The 18,089-nt window shown below is 37.0% G+C and overlaps 1 protein-coding gene across 8 annotated transcripts in view; it reads left to right on the forward strand.

Annotated features, from left to right (window-relative positions):
* Positions 1-16,367, forward strand: part of SYT16 (synaptotagmin 16) — a 235,213-nt gene extending 218,846 nt beyond the window's left edge. For 7 of the 8 annotated variants that reach the window (XM_038544889.1, XM_038544895.1, XM_038544893.1 and 4 more), the window contains one exon: positions 4,582-16,367. In XM_038544889.1, coding sequence (XP_038400817.1) covers positions 4,582-4,895 — 314 coding nt within the window. In that variant the 3' untranslated portion in view covers positions 4,896-16,367. The remainder of the gene's footprint in view (positions 1-4,581) is intronic. The other variant, XM_038544890.1, reaches the window with a different exon arrangement.
* The last annotated feature ends 1,722 nt before the right edge of the window (positions 16,368-18,089 follow it).

The raw sequence follows: 18,089 nt of genomic DNA on the forward strand, positions 1-18,089 counted from the left end.
AAAACATATATGAAAATGATGAACTTCAAATCCAGGGTAGTAATTCCCTTTAGTGAGAGAAGAAATAAAATAGGATCAAGGAGGGGTCCTCAAGGATCTTTAATTATATTTTATTTCCTAAAAATCCAACAAAAGCAAAAGATCAGTAGCAAATATGACAAATGCTCAATATCACAAGTCCATGTGTTTGATATTTGTGTATGTGTAACATTGTTCTCTACTCTCTTATATATGCTTAAAATATCTTGTAATTATGGATAAATTAACAGGAAAAGGGAAGTTATTTTTTTTAAGATTTTATTTATTTATTCATGAGACACAGAGAGACAGAGGCAAAGACATAGGCAGAGGGAGAAGCAAGCTCCACGCAGGGAGCCTGATGTGAGACTTGATCCCAGGACTCCAGGATCATGCCCTGAGCCAAAGACAGACACCAAACCACTGAGCCACCTAGGCATCCTGGAAAAGGGAAGTTAAATGAGCAAATTCTTTTCTCTTGCCCAGACAGTCATGGTGCCCTGTCCCAAGGCAGAGTCTGTAGTACTATCAGTAGATAATCATGTTGCAAATGGGCAGACAGTGTTATTTCTTTGGAAAAATGACTTCTGAGTTTCAAATGACATATTTTTGTGCCATGATAAATTGAAGATTGTGTACTCTTATAATTTTTTTTTTTTTTGGTACACATGGCATCTTCCTTTTTGGAGGAGACAATGATGGTAAAGCAGCTGACACAGCGGAGTCAGAAGAACAGCATCGAAGACTATCAAAGAATTATGACTCATCCAAACTTTTAATGATGGTTTTGAGTTACTAGAACCACTGAGGGGCATTCTCAATCATTATCAGAAGATAAAGTATCACTTGGTATTGTTTTGTAGCAATACTATCAATTCCAAAGAATTAAAACAGAATTCAATTACGTTTTATATTCACTTGACTCTTTCTTTATCCATTCTGACTGGTGCTCATTGGAATAAGTCATTGAATCCCAAAAGACCCCAGGTGTACGCTGCATTGTTCCTCATAGGTAGACTTTCTTGGGCACAGCCTTTGCTCTGGACACTGAAAAGTAAACACAGTATTACTATAGAGGAAAGATTCCCTCTGAGCTGGAACAATCAGCAACATTTCCCTTCTTCTGGTTAGGTGCCCTCAGCCTGGATTGTTGATAAAATGATTATTTTCCCCTTTTGTCATACACATATAATTCAGCTTCGGTGATGGTGGTTTGGTAGTAAATGGCCTTTTTTGTAATTAGAATGTGATCTGTGACAGGATAAAGATTGAAATTGCACTTTGTGAAATGAGCAGGTCTTTGTTTGCAACATTAACTCAATTCCCACTGCCATAACTGAGGGGAAAGAATTGCCAGAGCAGTACAGTGACTGGATTGAACTTTTCCTATAGGAATCATGTAGCTGTACAGCTGCGGAAACACAGATTCACTCCCCTATTGCTGGTTTTCTGACAGCTTTCTCTGTAGAGCAGTTTGAAGAGTGGAGAGCCCTGTTTCCGAGACAGAGAAGTGTTTTCACACCTGAAGTGTAATTTCACACCTTGTGTTTCTCAGCAGATAAGTGAATAAAATAACACATCAAACCGGAATAGAAAAAGATCAACATAGAAAGAAAACTGCAGGTTGTAATTTGTTTCCTATCTTACAATGCTCTTGTAGAGAACAGTAAATTACAGAGATCTGGATTTACACTTTTAAAAGTTTGACTGGTTGTTAGGTGGGAAAGTGAGCAGTAAACACTAATCAGCTTTCAGCCTACATTGAACAGAATGTACAGAATGACAGAATCTGGGAAACGCCCTAACATTTAGTTTTTTTTTTTTTTTTTTTTTTTTTTAAGACTAGGACACACACAAGTAGTGGTAAAAATTATAGTTGAGAGAGGGTCAAGAAATTGTCAATTTAAGTGATTGTAATATAAATATAATTGTCTTCAAGGATAATTATCTTTATAATTATCTATTCAGGAATTTTAGCAGAAGTAATAGAGTACATTAGTAAAATTTGGATATTTTCTTTCCTTTCTATAAATCATTAAATTTATGAAGCTAGTCACCATTTTATAGCATTCTAGTGCAAAGGTGATAAAACCAAGGGGTTTATCTTCATTTTGCAAGTTTAAAAACCCAAGACCAAAAGAAAAAAGAAAGTTGAGCCTGCTGAATAGTCACGTATATATGTTACAGAATCTTTAATATATATCGAATGTCTACCATGTTTTAGATACTAGGCCAGGAACCAGAGGTACAGTCATAAACAAGGCCTTTCCTCTTTCAAACTGAAACCCTTGCAGATGAGTAAGCAATCAGTGATAATGCTAGGTACTAAGTCCTGGGATAATCTGAAGCTAGGTTTTGATGAAGCCCACAGAGGGGTTATCTTAACCAGATCAGGTCAGGATGTGGACAAGTGGTTAGCAAAAATTCCTGGCTAAAGCCACATCCAGACCCAACTAATGAACAGAAATAATGGGAAAGTGGATATCACTTGTGGTATCAGAGTATATACAGTTGGTACAGAAGTGAAAGGGAAAGAGAAAGGTGGGTTGGAGGGATGAAGGTAGTTCAGTGGAGTGAGAATGCTATATATAAAGGCAGCAGTGGTACCCAGTGAAACTGGAAGGTAAAGGGTCAGAGTAAGTAATCTTTACCAAGAAATTTTGTTTTTACCCTGGGATTAGTGGGCATTATTGGTTTTGTCTATTAGTGAGAGTGACATAAACTGATTTGCATTTTACAGAGCTCCCTATGACTGTGGGATTGGGCAGCCTGGTGATGGGAGATGGGTGAGGAGACCTGCAGTGATGTAGGCAATGGAAGCTTGTGACTGGAGCTTGCCGTGCACACTGAGTTCAGGGGCCTTGGGGATGGAAAGACATGGGCTGCCCTAGATGTTATTTAGGATACAGAATCAACAGAGTTTGGTAATTGATTGGCTGGACTAGGGGTGAGGAGGCAGGCTTGTCAAAAATGTCATCCTGACTCCTGATTTGGATAATTGAGTGGATGATGCTACTGTTTGCAGAGATGGGGAATACTGGAGCTGAAAGTTTTTAAGAGTTGGGGACATGATGAACGAGACACGTGTGGAATCTATGTCCACAGGAAGAAATAAGTATGGCTTGAGTTTGGAAGAGAAGCCTAGGCCAGAGATACAGATTTGGTACTTGTCCCTGAGTGGGTAAGGTGATTGAAAGAATATTGTATGTAGGGAGTGAGAAGAGAAGATACTCTTTAATCTAGGCATAAAATAGTATTTTGATTATGAAAAGAAAAATACACATAGAGCAAATGTACATATTTATCTTCATCCACATTTTATTTTATTTATTTATTTTTTTTAATTTATTTTTTATTGGTGTTCAATTTACTAACATACAGAATAACCCCCAGTGACCGTCACCCATTCACTCCCACCCCCCGCCCTCCTCCCCTTCTACCACCCCTAGTTCGTTTCCCAGAGTTAGCAGTCTTTACGTTCTGTCTCCCTTTCTGATATTTCCCACACATTTCTTCTCCCTTCCCTTATATTCCCTTTCACTATTATTTATATTCCCCAAATGAATGAGAACATATAATGTTTGTCCTTCTCCGACTGACTTACTTCACTCAGCATAATACCCTCCAGTTCCATCCACGTTGAAGCAAATGGTGGGTATTTGTCATTTCCAATAGCTGAGTAATATTCCATTGTATACATAAACCACATCTTCTTTATCCACTCATCTTTTGATGGACACCGAGGCTCCTTCCACAGTTTGGCTATTGTGGCCATTGCTGCTATAAACATCGGGGTGCAGGTGTCCCGGCGTTTCATTGCATCTGTATCTTTGGGGTAAATCCCCAACAGTGCAATTGCTGGGTCGTAGGGCAGGTCTATTTTTAATTCTTTGAGGAACCTCCACACAGTTTTCCAGAGTGGCTGCACCACTTCACATTCCCACCAACAGTGTAAGAGGGTTCCCTTTTCTCCGCATCCCCTCCAACATCTGTTGTTTCCTGCCTTGTTAATTTTCCCCATTCTCACTGGTGTGAGGTGGTATCTCATTGTGGTTTTGATTTGTATTTCCCTGATGGCAAGTGATGCAGAGCATTTTCTCATATGCATGTTGGCCATGTCTATGTCTTCCTCTGTGAGATTTCTCTTCATGTCTTTTGCCCATTTCATGATTGGATTGTTTGTTTCTTTGGTGTTGAGTTTAATAAGTTCTTTATAGATCTTGGAAACTAGCCCTTTATCTGACATTTTATTTATTTATTTAAGAACCATGCATGCCCACAAATAGCATTGTGGTTATGCATGTATACACCTTTGTACATGTAGAGCTTCTAATGAATGTCAGCAAGGTACCCATAGCAGGCTGCAGGAAACATTAAACATTGAAGGTAATGATCCCTTTCCTTCATGGGAAGTACGTTAGTCCTACAGCAAACACCAGGCCTAAGGATGCTGAACAGTATGTTAAAAAGGAAAAATTTGGAGCCTGTGTAAATATTACAGCAAAACTAGTGGAACAGAGCTCTGGTGTTTTCTTATTTCTGTTGTTGTTTTTTTTTCCTTAGATACTTATGGAAAGCTCTTTCTTCTCAATTCTGTGGGTCAAGAGATGTCCCGTTGTAAGACGTCCATTCGACGTGGTCAACCCAATCCTGTCTATAAGGAAACCTTTGTTTTCCAGGTGGCCCTCTTTCAGCTCTCTGATGTCACATTGATGATTTCCGTTTATAACAGGCGTACTATGAAGCGTAAAGAGATGATTGGTTGGATTGCTCTGGGCCAAAACAGTAGTGGAGAGGAGGAACAAGACCATTGGGAGGAAATGAAGGAAACCAAAGGTCAGCAAATCTGCAGGTGGCACACCTTGCTCGAATCCTAGTTTTGCCAACAGGCATTTGCATGCTACATCTGCCCCAGTGACCAGTGTTATGGCCATTGATACCAACCCAGCACATGCTGGTAGGCATTTGAAAGACAGGCTTACAAATAGGTATTAGAATCTACTAACCTCTGGGACATTCTAAGCAGGATCTTTGGGTCTCTCCAAGGTTTGATTTGGTTCAGTTATTGTAATTTTAAAAAACCACATACACGGTCAAGTGTACTTTATGGAAAATTAACCACAGTTAGGAACAGTGATGATGAGTTAATTTGTGTTAATATATTATTGAGTCTGGGTTCAGTCAGTGGAATGAAGCTTCTCTTGCTGTCTCTATTTGCTTGAAGAGTCACCTGAGATTGCAAGGGAGCTGTTAAATCTCACTATTATAACCAGGTATGTGTATCAATCAGAATTTTGTTAATATGGTGCCAAAAATTCCCCACTGCAGAAATGAATAAGATGCCTAGGCTCATAAGAGAATGTAACTGTCATCCTTAATCCCCTATTTTACATTTTTCTCTTTATGAAGAAAACTCCTTATTTACCTAACAAATAAATGTTATAAATTCGTACTTACAAAACAAATTTTTGTTCATTAAATACCTTTCTTTATCTCATTTATGTATTGCGGTTTCCTATGAGATTTGGTTAGATGAATCATTTTGAAGGTAAAACAATTGAAAAATACTATTGAAAGACATTGTCTCCTTTTAATATGTAGGATTTCCAACTTATAATTTTCAGAGATTTTATGCTATTTTTCTCACCTCATAAATTCTTACAGAATAAGAAGAAAACTAAAAACAAACAAAAAACCTATTTAAGTCATGGATTTGTTGATTTTCTGAATCGAATGTTCTCCTTTAGATTATACTTTTTCTATATTCAGTGATATATACTCATACAAATATTTTGAATGTCCACCTGCATGTAAACCATATTCTTTTTTATGTAATTATCTTCCATCATTAGAGCATAGTAAATTGTAAACAATGGGTCCTTAATAAATGTTGATTTAATTGACTCTGAAAAATAAACATGTTATGATACCTGTGAATGAAGAAATATTTTCAGCTTGTATGAAATGACACTGAGTTGGGTTTGTTTTGTTTTGTTTTGTTTTGTTGAGCATTGAAAGTGCCTATAATTGTCATTTTCCATGGCATTTGCGGCAGTATATATTAGTCACTATGTGCATTCTGGGCATGTGCCATTCAGAACACTGATCTTGTACAGTGATGAGCATGAAATTGTATCTCCAACCGACTTTTACATATCTGTGCAGTGCTTGTTTATTTTTCTTTTGCTTATATGTGAGTCCTTAATTTTAATTACTTTAAATTGTTAGTAATAAAAGGGAAAAATGTGTGTACATGTAATATGGCACCTAATGTGCAGCTCTTCTGAGCAATTGCTCAGTCACTTATTTTTAGCTTTTATGTTTCATTGTTGACTTTTTGCTGTCTGTGGGAAGAGTGATAGCTAGTGATGGATGTATACAGTTAAAAACACATAACTCCTCCTCAGCTCTACATTTTGACAGATTGTAAATGTAGGCTGTAACACTTGAAGAACATATTTATTCCTTACAGTGCAGTATGTAATGGTTATCCTGACAAGAAGAGACGGGGGCACAGGATAATTCTTCTGTGATTTCAAGTACCAATTTTTGGAAGAAGTGATTTCAGGTGGAAGAATCAGAATTAGCAAAATAAATTAATATCTTAATTTCTTTTTAGGTCATGGGAGTTTCATCTCTAATACTGCTCGGTTATTGGGAATAAGTAATAAAACCATGCTCCTTTGGGTTTTTACCCTACCTTTCTTTAGAAGACCTCAAAGTGCTTTTCCAACATTATATCCATTAACTGCGGAGTGGTCTTTGCAGTGTGGCTCTCATCGAGTAGAACTGAGTGCAATTGATTAAGTAGCGGCACAAAGAATTGGCTTTTCACATCTCTTACTCTCTTTATGCGCTTGTGTTTAAAGGGAAGTAGAGCAGCCTTGTTATGCTTTCCTTTATGCAGTAACATAAAAGCAGCATTCACTTTAAAATTTACATTTGAAAAAAACCTGCATATATTGTACTGACCATCCTGGATTTCTCCCCCTCATATTTTCCTGCTCTGTTTTGCTGCATCCCTTGTCTTGCGGTGCCCAATAATCACCTATGCTTCATTTTCTGCTGCCTTGACCCATCAATTTTTAGGGTTTTCTGGTATAGTGAAGCTATCCTTTTGGGTTTGATCTCTTCTCTGATAGTCTGTTTATGGGACTGTTGCAGGAATGTGCAGCATTTTAAGGAACAAAACGCCTGAAAAGCATTTTTTAATTTTTGTAATTGTACTATGTTGGTGCTATTCACCACGTAGGATGCATGTACATCTTGAATATACAGCAATCTAAAACTGACTGTGTAAATATAAAATGCTAATGACAAGATACATTAAAATATGAGGCTGAATTTTTTTTTTTACATTGACTTGAAATTCTGGTTTAGTAAGATCTTTTGATTTTGTACATTTCAACTCCCTTATTTGCTTGGCAAAGTCTAGACACAATGCACTCAGCATGTTTTTCTTTTCACTAGAGCTCTCACATCTACATTTGCTTTTTAACAGAGTTATGAAAGATAATTAGTTGGTTCAGTGGTAGAAAAGCTCCTTTTGCCTATTTTATCTAGCTAAGAATTAACATCTTATAGAGACATTTGAAATTGAAGAAAAGAAGCACCAGTATTTGTTACATGAGTAGTTCTTTCCATGATTTTTCTTGAAGACAGTGCTTTTTAAATACTACGATAGAGGGTAACTGCTGCACTAGGTTTATACAAATCTGCTTTATAGTGTGTCTTCTTTCAGGACAGTAATTTACACTGAATTGAGAAGTGCTGGTCTCACCAATCATGGTGGTGGCTCTGGTGCTCCCTGCTCCCCTCTGACTATTGTTGAATTTGTAAATGGACCATTCACCAGGCAGCCAGGCATCTGCTCTGGCTTCTCTCTCCTTCATTGGCTCCCTGTGTGATGCGCAGTTGTTTGTGCCCCTGTTTATGCTGATGTAGCATAGCTGTTGGAAGGAGGTCTTGCCTTCCTTAACAGTAGAAGAACTTGTACCGCTGTTGGATGTATTACTCTTGGCATCCACCTGCACAGAGTTCGAGAAAGAATCCTCACTGTGACTGCTAGGGGGCAAAGAGAGCATGCTACTGCATTGTCCTTCACTTAAGGCACCCAGTACTCTGCTCTTTCTTTGATGACAGTTACTGATAGAGCTTGGACACTGATGTTCTCCGCAGTGTGAGGTGCTGTGGTGAGAACATAGCCTCTGTCTTTGCAGCAGAGGGGCTTTGGGGGCATTTTACAAATTGTTGACACCCCTTGGTCAGACACTATGCTTCACATCTATGTACACTATGGCTGTACTAGATGCTCATATCGGAGAACCAAAAATTCTTTTCAAGTAACTCATCATTTAAGTTGAAACTACCATTGAGTTTAGTAAACGTGATTCTCTGATAGCCATTGAATTTATGAATTTGATGGTTCAGTGTGGACATTGAACTGTGGGGTTCCCCAAAGGCCAGGCTATCCTTTTGCAGCAGAGAAGTTAGTATGTTAAGATCAGAAAAGTGAGAGAAGAGGATTATTTGTAGATGACATAAAACCAAATAGAGGCACATGTTTTAACAACAAACAGGACCAGAAAGCACCTGCAGTGTCTCCTCTTAGTTTAAGGGAACTGTAGCAAAAGCGCATTCTATTCCATTTGATCCACAACAAACACAAACAATAGATAATCCTGAAGTGGCAAAAGTATTTTGTCTTAAAAAATAATTTTTTTTCCAAAAAAGAAAGGCTAGGCAAAACTATAAAAGACAAATCATCTAGCATAAGTATGGAAGAATGAAATAATAAATAATTATGCTAGATACCTTCAGCCTCCACTGGCATATATTCAAGAAGAGTACACAAATAAACCAAAAGACATTTCAGGTTAACTAGCTATCATTTTTTCACAACTTGTGGAATTTGGGAAAATACTTAAAAGTGAGGGAAGTGAGACCAGTTTAGCTCAATGAAGTTGACCAAGGCTGCAGTCTTGCCTGGGTTAGAATGGAACTCTGCCAGCTGTGTGGCCTTAAGAAAATGCTTAGCCAGTCTGTATCCCTGATGCCTCAACTGGAAAATGGAAAGTGATACCTACCTCATCAGGTTTTTTTTAAAAGATGGTAATGAAATAACAGCATTGAGCCTGGCATATAATAAGCATTCAATTTCCCCCATCCCCAACCATACTTAAACAAGAATAAAGCCTTTAAGATTTGTTTCTGTCTAGCAAAAGTAATAGTAACAGAGAAAGGCTATATAAACAATTCTTAGATATTTTAAAAAGGGTAGGCTTATAAAGTCTGGTCTGAATTTGTAAAGAAAAGAAGTCTTATGGGGTAACCTAGAAAGAGATAAGCCTGATATATTGAGTCTTAATAAACCCCAAATGATGTATAATAACCAATCTTCATCTTTCACCCCCTTACTTTGGAGTGGATGCAAAACCTTGGTGCTTGCGCACGTCTTCGTAAATTGCTTTACCCCCTGTTCTCTTCAATTCAGACATGGACAGAGCACTGTATACCAATGAAAAGAGTTGGTCAGGTGACAATTTGAGTACATATTTCAACTTTGGCATGAGCATTTTTTTTAAAAATGGTATGTCCATTCACTGACACTCGTTTAAAAATGGACAATTTTTTAGCCTATACTAAAGATATCTTCATAGGCAAATTTTTAAAACTGTTCTCATGCAGCTATCAAAACTCATCTGTTTAACTGGATAATTCTTTTCAGGACGAGTCATTTATCACTGTTTCCCTGAGGAAATCACAATGAAAGGAATTCTATTAGAGTTCATATTAAGTCCTTCTTGAAAAGGGTTTTAAAGAGTGATTTGCTGATGTAATAGAAAACATGTTGAGTTGTGTTCAAGTGTTCAGACTGTGAGTAAAAAGGAGAATTTCCTGAGAATTTTGTGGACATTTGATCTGCAGAAGTGGTCAGGAACAAACCATCTCAAGTTTAGGGTAACAAAGTGCCATGAACCAGTCATGCACTACTTGATGTCTTAAACCAAATGTGATTCTGGAATGGGGAAATATGAGCATACATCCCCAAGATTGCCAGGCTGCCAAAGTGCTGAATCAGGTTCTGGGATTTCCACTTAAGGAGAAATGGGGACACTAGAAGAGAATCATTTAGCTGAGGGGTTTTGTCGGGAACAGTTCACGTAGGGAACAGTTCACGTAGGCAGTTAAAGGGAATGGATGGGAGTTGAAAGACTGTGGAGTGATTTCTAGAAACAGTTATCCAGAATATGTGTTCCTTCCCTTCCTGGTCATGTGGACAGAGTGAGAGCTTCCATCTAAATCAAGTCACAAGAGTTTACCTTAGATATAAGGAGAAGGATTTGAAGGTTGTTTTGCATTAATTCAAAATGTGTCCATCAGATTTTCCTGGGTCTAGCACCAGGCTATTTGGCATAATACAGGACTTAAAATCTTTTTTCTCCCCCCTCCAACTTTTTGGAATGGTGTGATTACACATTGAAGCAATTAGTCATCATGATAAAAACAATGTTTATCAACAATTGTTCAGTTGATCCAATCATGTGCTATAAAAAGCAGAATTCCTTGTTATGGGTTATTGTTGAAAGGAGGTGAAATGTATTGACTGAATGTATTGGAGAGAGTGTCTAAGAAGCCGGGACCTGCAGTGGACCTTGGTCACATTGGAGAAGGAATTGTCCAAGGAGAGCACAGAATCATCTTAGAAGGCTTTTAAAGTTCCTTCTAAGTCTAATATTTTATATGTAACCTCTAGACAGAATCAACAATAACAACACTCTAGGCCTGTCCTCTTCCCCTTTGGACATTGTTTCCACATTGATTTTTCTCTGCTTCATAGGAGGTATTCTCTGGGGAGTTCCTGTTTGGGCTTTGTTTAAGTGACTTTGGGGATGCCTGCAGGCTCTGGATGAGTTTCCTCTCCTATGGCGTTTTTCTTTCCCCTGGGGCTCCAAGCAGTATCCTAGACACACAGACAATAATCAGCTGTATTTATAGCTACTGTGGAACCTGTAAAACAGCTTGAGGCTTTATAGAAAAAACTCAGAGGCAGTCATCGAGACCTGTGGACGTTCCTAGAATAAACCACCCCTGAATGTTACTACCTGTGCTCCCTTGCTCACTAATGCTGCCTTAAGCTGTCTCCATGGGAATTTTTACTTCATGCCTTTGAGCAGCAATGCTATCTACCAACTCTACTCTGAGGATGCTAAGAAGGCTGCTTGCCCATTGATACCACCATATTTATGCATTATTTTTGTCTACTTCATTTTCCCCTTAAAGGATCTGATTACTGTTTTAAAATTTATTCATTCAAAAGATATTGAGTATATTTATCCCAGGTTCTGGAATAGGGGCTGGAGAATGGTAGATGAGTAGAACAGTTTGAGCTCAATGATTGCTTTTATTTCTAAATATTCAATTTTTTAAACTAGGTAAACAATAAGATCTTTTATTACCCTTTAATTTTTGCCAAATGTATTTCTGTAATTTTTTTTTTACTCCCTGTTGAAAGGGAGAAGATTTAAGGAAAGTGGAAGTTATTATTCTGCCTCTGGTTAAGAAATAAATGCACTGTTTATCAGTCTATGCTTCCCTTCAAAATAAATGGATGCTTTATATCTGAGGGAAGAAATGCAGCATTCCATTCCAGTAATGACATGAGTTATAGCTTGAAATAGATGGATATTTAATATTTTTCACTTACATAATTGAATACTGAATATCTTTTATAAAACAGGAAGCAGGTCAGAGCCTGGAATGTACAAACAAATGTAATACGGTTCTTATAAGCTCAATGTTTTAACAGCTAAAAGGCATTGCTACCTTTTACTTTTTGAAAGAGTGAAGTGGAAACCATAGCTGCCAAATAAAGGGGTAACGGTGTGAAACAAAGATTCCTGCTTACCAATCTATTTCTTTTGATTAACGTTTGTCCTAGATATTATACACTAAACACATTTGGGACATCCCTGTAAAATGGGTAAAGGTCAACATTGGGAGTATCCCTTCCTTGGCAGATAGTCTTAAACTCTTATATTCAATTTAATAACAGGAGACAAAGGAGTTTATTGTATGGACTTAATACTTATAATTTTTAACACCATAGAAACTTATCTTAAATATCAACTAAATATGTCTCAATCCATGATTCCAGGTCAGAATCTTTGGTGGCCTAAATTCGTACTGAAGATAGTCTTTTAGTGTTGCCCCAGTGGATGGTCCATAATAAAATAGTTTAACATCTCTTATTTGATAAGGACCTTGATTGGGGGGAAAAGATATTAAAAGGCTGCCACTAAAAACTGGTGAGTAGTATGTACATCAAAAGAATGCTATTTCCATGTAAGCTCTTCTGTATACTATGTTCACATTCTAGGGCCACATGTCTCTCTTAAGAGTTTGTCAAGTTTCTTACAGGTAGCACCTTGAGCAAAGCTTCCTAATATTGCTATTTCCCTGTGGGCCATGATAAGCTTTATTAATTCACAACTACACCAAATTATATTGCAGTCTTTTACTATGCCACCATACTAATGCAGATGTAAATTAAATTTCATTATTATGAAACACAAAATGTTTTCCAGAATTTTAAATTTTAATATTGCAGATTTTGTTATTTTAAGTTTGTGAATAAGAAGTTAGTATTTGTATACTTCAGTGTGACCGAGACATTTCTCTGATAATATTTTGAAATAAGATTTGGCCTCTATTTCTAGGAAAAAAAGCATAATGGTCTTTGTGATTTTACTTGCTTTTAAAAAAAAATCAGTAAACTTTTTTGGGAGCAATTTTAGGTTTATAGCAAATTTGAGTAGAAACTAGAGTTCCTGTGTATGCCCTGCCCCCATACTTGCACAACCTTCCCCACTGTCGGAATACGTCACCAGAGTGGGTATGTTACAGTGACGGGCCTACTCGGGCACAGCATTATCATCCAAATTACATATTTTACATGAGGGTTCACTCTTGGTGTTTCACTACCTTAAACATTTTCTGTGCTCTGGCTATGCATCCCTCCTCCCTAACCCTTGGCAACCAGTGATCTCTTTACTGTCTCCATAGCTTGCTTTTTTCCAGAATGTCATATAGTTGGAATCATACAGTCTTTTCAGATTGGCTGCTTTCACATAGTAATGTGCATTTAAGGTTCCTTCCTGTCTCTTCACAGCTTCATAGTTCATTTCTTTTTAGCGCTGAATAATAATAATATCTCATTGTCTGGATGTGCTGGTCTGTTCATTATTTACGTTTATTTTTGGTTCTGATTGCCAGTGTACAGTTTGCCAATGTTCATGTTCTCAAGAAAACTGGAGCATTAATTCATATGATGCATCAAGTAACATGTAGCAATTTCCAGTCCGGTGTAAATTTCACCTGTGTGATATTAGGCTTGCTTCACCTTTGAGTAGAAGATTCATGGAAAACATTACGTAATTTCACAGTTGGAATCTAAGCAGAGAAAGTTCTGAAGGCAATGAGGATATGATCCCCAAATTTAGCGACTCTGTGGTGTTTTCTCTTGTTGAGCACTGATTTAAATGTACATTGATAAAAAGTGCTAATTACATTATTACTGATTCATGACAGAAAACCACCTTCTGTTACTAGTTTGTATGACTTTACATTTACCACTGCTGCCAAGAGAAAGGAAGCTTCGTGATTGCACCCTGTCATAGTCAATTGTGCAAATTAGCTGAAAGTGGTATGTAAGCATCTGGATCACACAGGAACTCTGAATTTTGAATAGAAGGATGACCTGGGATAATGCATAGGCTGAATGAACAAGTAGTGGATACTGGAGTGATAACACTGATAATCACACTGGGTGAATTGGAGGACCTGACTGATGATCAATATCTGGGAAACATTTTGACATTTTCATGTGCACTGATTGCCCTTTGCTTTGTAGCTGCAGCACCTGTGGAGCGAGGCATTGTTGCAGAGATGAGTGTGGTTGTGGAAAGAATATTGGATTAGATTAAAATTAATGAGGCCTATGTTCTATACCAAGTCTTCCTCTAATGAGCTCTAAAATGAATGTCAAGTCACAGGTTCTCTAAGCCTTCAATTTTGCATCTGTCAGCTGGGAATAGTAATACTCATTTTACTTGTTTTCACCGTGTTGTTATAAGATTCATTCATTCCTTCATTAATATCACAAACACTCAGACCAGAGTCCTCACTATGTATGGGGGTCACAGGCATAACAAGGTAATAGATAGAAATACACTTTGCAGAACTGAGAGTTTTTGAGGGCGGTGAGATATTTTCTTGTTTTTATTTGAAAGTGAAATCAGTTCTATATGTCAATATATCAAAGTAATTGACGCTTCTAGATCTCTGCCAGTCATCGAGCTATATTCATAGAGTGCCAGTTATTTGACTAAAAGTTACAGGCAAAATGGTCTTTAACCATTGTGCCTCTGAGAAGCTAGAAATAAAGTATTAGGTTCAAATTCTTTTGTTCAGATACCCTGACCACGGAACAAATTGTAAATCCATTGTTTTGGCAGGCTTGCCAATCTTCGAGTTGAACATAGATCTTTCTTCTTTGGAACAATTTAACTTTGAGTACAGGGAAAGTATTAAGTTGAATAGCACTTTTTCTTTTTTCACAAAATGGAATTTGAATACAGTATTTGGAAAGATACTTCCCCCACCAGAAAATGTCCTTCAATCTACATTATTATATTTCTCTTGGAGAATTAACTTTCTTCAGCTTTCCCCTCCTAAGTGACTTTCCTCACCCACATATAATCATTTTCTTCCTAAATACCATTTATCATCTCCTAGAAAAAAAGTAAAGATTTAAAAAAAAACATTTTCAAGGTACATCCAAGATTTCATAGCAATATTTGGTGTTCACAGTGCAAGATAAATCTGACTCTCGATTTTTTTTTTTTTTGGTCTTCATATGGCATCCGAAACAGTTGTTCACATTCACACTTTTATGTTTCACCATATGCATACTGTGTGCAACTCTGTTGTTTTAAAATATTTTATTGGTTTTCCTTTAAATCTCAACTTTTGATGGGTGTCCTTGAAGAACTTGCATGCAAAAAAAAGTAAATGTGAATGATTCATTCATTTTGAACATATGTAACTATTTTGGGGAGATATTACCCTACATGGAGCACACTGTTCTCAGCAGGGAGTGTACTTTGTATTTCAGTTCAACTCACAGCTGGATGCTGGAGATGTATTAATATTGTTATCCTGTATCTTTTCTATCTCATGTTTACTTTAATGAATTACATGCAATCAACTGTCCTGAATTTTTGGTGGCTGTGAACGGCGGTCAATAATTTAATGGATTTCACTTGTGGGGACAATTTAGCATAATGTGGCTTAAAATCTGGTCTTCCTTCAAATTTCTAAGTCAAAAGAAGGCTTCCATAGGCAAATCCATTGTCTCAGGCCAGACTTGTTAATTGTAAGGTAGGAGCTGCCCCAAACCTGTCCCATTACTTCATGGGCATTTCTAGATAGGGCTGCTGTCATATTTTCTTCTCGAAAGTTTTCCAAGAGAGAAGCAATCTCTGAGTGGTCCAGGAGTTCAAGGGAGAAACAAAAAGGATTTTCTCCTCCAAAGGGTTGAGAACTCTCATGTTAGAAACTTCGGAAATCTTCAGAACATTCCATGTAGGTGTCCCTGTGTTCCTCACAGAATGACTTACTGACTTAACGGTGTCTTCTATTTAAGAAGCATGAATGTATCTCCAGCTGTTACCAAAACAAACAGCTATAGAATGTAATGACCCACCCATTTCTAAAATTACTTCTATTGATGAATAATTAGTGTATAGGAAAAGGTTTGGAAATTTTTTTTAATTGCTAAACTTAAAAACTGTTATACCTTTCTACCTTTTGTAATGTTCAAGATTTCATAACAGTGGTTTTAATGTATTTTGGCTGTACTGTTATGTCTTGTGTTATTACTGGGCAAGCCAGGGAAATATTTAATATCCATACTCGGGATAGAAACACCCTTGAAAGTATGTTAGAAAATTTAAAATTGTTTACCTGTGATAGAGAATAAGTTTGTGATTAGAAGAATTATTGTTTTTCTGGTACAAATAATGCTTAAAGCAGATGTTCTGTCTTACAGTGATGTTGGAAGCATATTTTATGCAGCCTAAAAACTATTTCTGTATTAGATATTTAAATGCATGAGGATAAATTCGAATTGCTTTTTGTTTAAAGCAGAAACATAGAAGTATTAGCCCCAGTTTGTACAAAATGTCTGCTGCAACTGAACTCATGATAGTTCAAAACCGAAAATCATTCTAATTTTGTAAAACTGCTGCTACTGGTTTTATCAATAAAGTTTAAGCAGATGGCTTATATGTATACGTGTGAAATTTTTATGCTAAAAAAAGATACAATTTTGCAGCATCAACATGCAAATTTTATGGGTCTGAATGATATTGCTTATTTTAGTATATACAGAAACCATTAACTCCAAAACCATGCCAACTACAGACATATATATTAGAATGATATTACATTTATGACCCCTATAATTTATTTTCATTTTAGGATGCTCTAGGCTTTTATGTTGAACACATATATGAATCAACATTTTAACTCAAATGTTAAAGTATTGAATATTGGGTAAGTAAGGAGCTATAATACATAAAGATCACCTGAAATAACTAAATTGCACCTGAAGAGGATTCTGAGAAGGCAAAATATAGGTATCCTGTACAAAAGGGTACGTAATTGTGCAGCAGGGAGGCTTTTGTCAGGAGTCCTGGCCCCTCTGTGTATACCCAGTTCAAACATGTTTACAAAGCTGTGGTGCAGTGAGCTAGAAATACAAGGGCAGAGCTATTATGGTCAGACCTCCATAGCAGTAAAAACATCATTGACATCCCCAAAACAAATAGACAAACAAAACATTCTCTAGATGTTTCAGGGGAAATCTATTTTTACCATTTTTGCATATTGAATTAGTTGAAATAATTAATGCTACTCGTTATTATAATAAACAACCCTAAATGTCAGTGAGTCTGCATAAGATAGGTTCATTTCTCCCTAGGATGTTCTTTGCCCATGCAGCTTTCTTTCTTAGCAGCATCTCAGGGACTGACAGCCATCCCAGAGTCCTTAGGGCCTCTGAAGGGATATATGGCGATGCAAATTGGAGGAGGAAGAAAAAGCATGAGAATCAAATGTACAGTTAAGGAACCAGGCTTAGAGGCAATGATTGCCACTTCCATCTAAACTCTTTTGGTCAGAATGAGTCACATGGCTCCACCTACATTTAAGAAGGGTAGGAACTATAGTTTGTGTGTACAGGCAAATGAATCCATTTGGTGAGAATCTTCTACACAGTAGCACACACAGTTTTTTCCTTTTTTAAAAAACTATCTTACTTTCAATATTGTAGGAGTGGCGATTATTTAAAGAAAACCTGCTAACTGTAAGCTCATTTGTTGCTTCAGTTCTTCCTAACCCATGGTGACACTAGAACATTACAGGCTGACTAAGGATTTTAGTTGCTCACACCAGTTATCTTAGAGCATTTCTACACTGTTCAGGGGTGCTTTCACAAATAAAGATCACTTGAGTTGATGTTTCCAGAGCCACAGGGCAGAGTCTGACAGCCCTGAGTAGGATGGAGCATTTCTACATGCGTATGTGCACTAGATACATACGTAACCTGTTAAAAACACCAAAGTAAATCATATAAAATTGTAAGCAGAAACAGAATATTGGAGAGGGAATAGAGTTTTAAAGTAAATCATCTACAGAACCAAAAACTCGACAAATAATTGCTATTTCTGACATTCCTTCAACAGGGATGTTACTCATCTTTAAACGTTAAAATACTTGAGATGGTTATCCATGACTATGGTTCTTAAAGTCCTTTGTAGTGATTAAAAAAATATCTTGAGTAACATTTTATTGATGAATCAAATCACATCATATGTCTTGTGAACTCTATAGTCTCTTTACAGTTTCCTTAGAGTCTCTCCAGGGAAATGCAGAGACATGGCTCAAGAGGAATCTTGGGTGATAATCTGAAGTCCAGATGAATTTTAATATGCATTCTACTACATAAT

The sequence above is a fragment of the Canis lupus genome, chromosome 8, assembly GCF_011100685.1.
Source record: "Canis lupus familiaris isolate Mischka breed German Shepherd chromosome 8, alternate assembly UU_Cfam_GSD_1.0, whole genome shotgun sequence".
NCBI classification, from domain to species: Eukaryota; Metazoa; Chordata; class Mammalia; order Carnivora; family Canidae; genus Canis; species Canis lupus.